This window comes from Octopus bimaculoides, chromosome 5 (genome assembly GCF_001194135.2).
Source record: "Octopus bimaculoides isolate UCB-OBI-ISO-001 chromosome 5, ASM119413v2, whole genome shotgun sequence".
In the NCBI taxonomy this organism is placed as follows: Eukaryota; Metazoa; Mollusca; class Cephalopoda; order Octopoda; family Octopodidae; genus Octopus; species Octopus bimaculoides.
The window spans coordinates 98,213,381-98,216,033 of record NC_068985.1 but is presented as its reverse complement, the minus strand read 5'-3'; the positions used below and the strand labels follow the sequence as shown (position 1 = coordinate 98,216,033).

The window sequence follows — 2,653 nt, the reverse complement described above, 5'->3', positions numbered from 1 at the left end:
ACTGTTGACTCTCTTCTTCCCTCGTCCACTTTCGCAGGAGCGTCGCCACTCGCTTTAATGGTGTTTTGTTTATTTTTTGTTCAAGTTGAGCGAACGTGACCCTTCTGTCCACACTTGAAACATCTGGGTCTCCGTCCCTCAACTGACACGCGAATGGTATGTCCCTCCCCCACAGACACCCTGTCGGGCAAATTTTCCAGAGTATTGTTCTCCGCTTGGACTATCATCTCAAGCCCCTGACCTTTCCAACCGGTTGCTTTCCTTCTCCTTGTGCTTAAAATTTCTATATTTTCTTCCACGTCGAAGATTACGGCCGCTGCCGCCCACATTACGTCATACCTAAATGGTATGTCTTCTAAAGTTACACGTGCTGTTCGTTTTCCCATGTAAGTGGGCAGCAGAATATGCTTCAACACACGAAATCACATAAAAAATCTTGCAAACCAAATCCAAAAATGTATATAGAATTATACATAAATATATACAAGATTTACCATAGATATAAGAGTTACAACTTGTGATCCACCTGCGATCCTTTTTCTTTGGAAATTTTTGCCTACCGCACTAAAAAGTTTCTCTACCCCTGCTATAAAGTCTATTATTCGAGGTTTTTGCTGCCAGAAAATACACTGGGAAGTCTTTTTCAACATTAAGTAAAAAATTCCTTAAGAAACGGCAGAAACAGCAACCGTGCTCTTTCGCTCACTACATAATACTTTGATGAAGTGGATACACATATGCAGACGTTATTGAAGATGTATCAGTTAGTGGATGTTGGATCTGTCAGCTGATATTTGCAGACGATATGATGCTACTTGGCTTGTCAGAAGGTGATTTCCATCATGCACTAAATAGGTTGGCCGCTGCCGAGAGCTGCAAGACAGAGATAAGAATAAGTGCAGCGAAGAGTGAGACATTGGTCTCCTGAAAAAGACTTCCCAGTGTATTTTAATTTGTCTTCTCTTGCTATTTTATAAAACTTATGCTATTTACCATTGATTTCAAAAGTAAATTATATATTACTCCAGAAACTGCCATGGGTAAATGTGTGAACGCACAAGTTAACGAACATTCAGAATATATTGAAAGTGTTAACAGGTAAGTTGTAATGATTACATTTTTATAATCTTAGACACACAGTATGTTGTTTCATAAATATCTTACATACATTAATGGCTATAAGTTATGATGAAACATCAAATTTATACTTACATATATGTGTGTATACATGCGCATGGCTTACAAGCATGAGATGGTGCTCTGAGTTAGAGAGGCGGGCTTTCAATCACGAGATAGTGAGTTCGATTCCCAAACCGGGCTGTATGTTGTGTTCTTGAGCAAGACACTTTATTCCACGCTGCTCCAGTTCACCCAGCTGTAGAAAGGAGATGCGACGTCACTGATATCAAGATGTATCGGTTTTGACTTTCTCTTGTATAACATTTTCGGCGTGAAGAGGGGAGGCTGATATGCATGGAGGACCGCTGGTCATCCATAAACAATTCTATATTTAAGAGATGCGGAAATATGTACATTATTTACAATTGACGGATATTTGTCCTCATCTTGTTTGTTGTTAACACAACATTTCGGCTGATATACCCTCCAGCCTTCATCAGGTGTCTTGGGAAAATTTCGAACCTGGATTCTCATTCCTAAGATATTTTTCGCTATTATTATTATTATTATTATTATTATTATTATTATTATTATTATTATTATTATTATTCAGGTCAGTGCCTGGAATTGAACTTGGAATCTTGTGGTTAAGAGTGCGGGGCTACAAACCCCAAGATTCCGAGATCAATTCCAAGCAGAGATCAATTTCCGTCCTTGTTTTCGTATACATTCACTGCTTTTTGCCAAAGAATCTAATGCTCTTAGCTTAGTTTTTCCTTTGGGCTGGCCAGATTGGAGCAATCTCGAGTATAACCAGCCGAAATTGCAAAGATGATCTGGAACTCGATTGATGAAAGAAAACTCCGAATGACCTACTTTCTTTGTATCGTCTATCTGAATGTTTTGTTGTCCCTTTTTTGTATCATCTAACTGTCTGGATGTTTTGCATTCTTGTCCCACTTTGTATTATATATATATATATATATATATATATATATATATATATATATATACGTATATATGTATGTACATATGTATGTATGCGTGTATGTATGTTTTAGAGGTACCGAAAAATAAGGCATTTCAAATTAGTATAAAACGTATCGTTAATATATTTCTTCGTTCAAGAGATGATCATCATTGTTAGCAATAACAATTAGTTCACCACGAAACCAGTTTTCCGGGGAAGAAAAAAATGAAGATTCTTTAGAAAATAAAAATGTTTTGAATGCCGTATTGTTATCGCCCATAATTGTGAATGTTCGAATGACCTGAATAAATGAAAGTCTGAGAAGAGTTCATGAGCTACCCACTTCTCTTCTGTATATACTTTCTCAACCTATTTCAGATAATTTTGCACTGTGAACCAAGGATTACTAAGTCTCCGAAATAAGTCAATACCTTGACACGCGATGAGGCGGCGAACTGACAGAAACGTTAGTACGCTGGGCGAGCTGACAGAAACGTTAGTACGCCGGGCGAGCTGGCAGAAACGTTAGTACGCCGGGCGAGCTGACAGAAACGTTAGTACGCC

General features: G+C 38.1%; 1 protein-coding gene across 2 annotated transcripts in view; it reads left to right on the top strand.

The window, feature by feature from the left end:
• Nucleotides 1-2,653, top strand: part of LOC106876144 (cytochrome P450 4V2) — a 36,501-nt gene that overhangs the window by 21,563 nt on the left and 12,285 nt on the right. For both annotated transcript variants that reach the window (XM_052967871.1, XM_014924567.2), the window contains exon 5: nt 1,029-1,098. In XM_052967871.1, the coding sequence (XP_052823831.1) occupies nt 1,029-1,098 (70 nt within the window). The remainder of the gene's footprint in view (nt 1-1,028; nt 1,099-2,653) is intronic.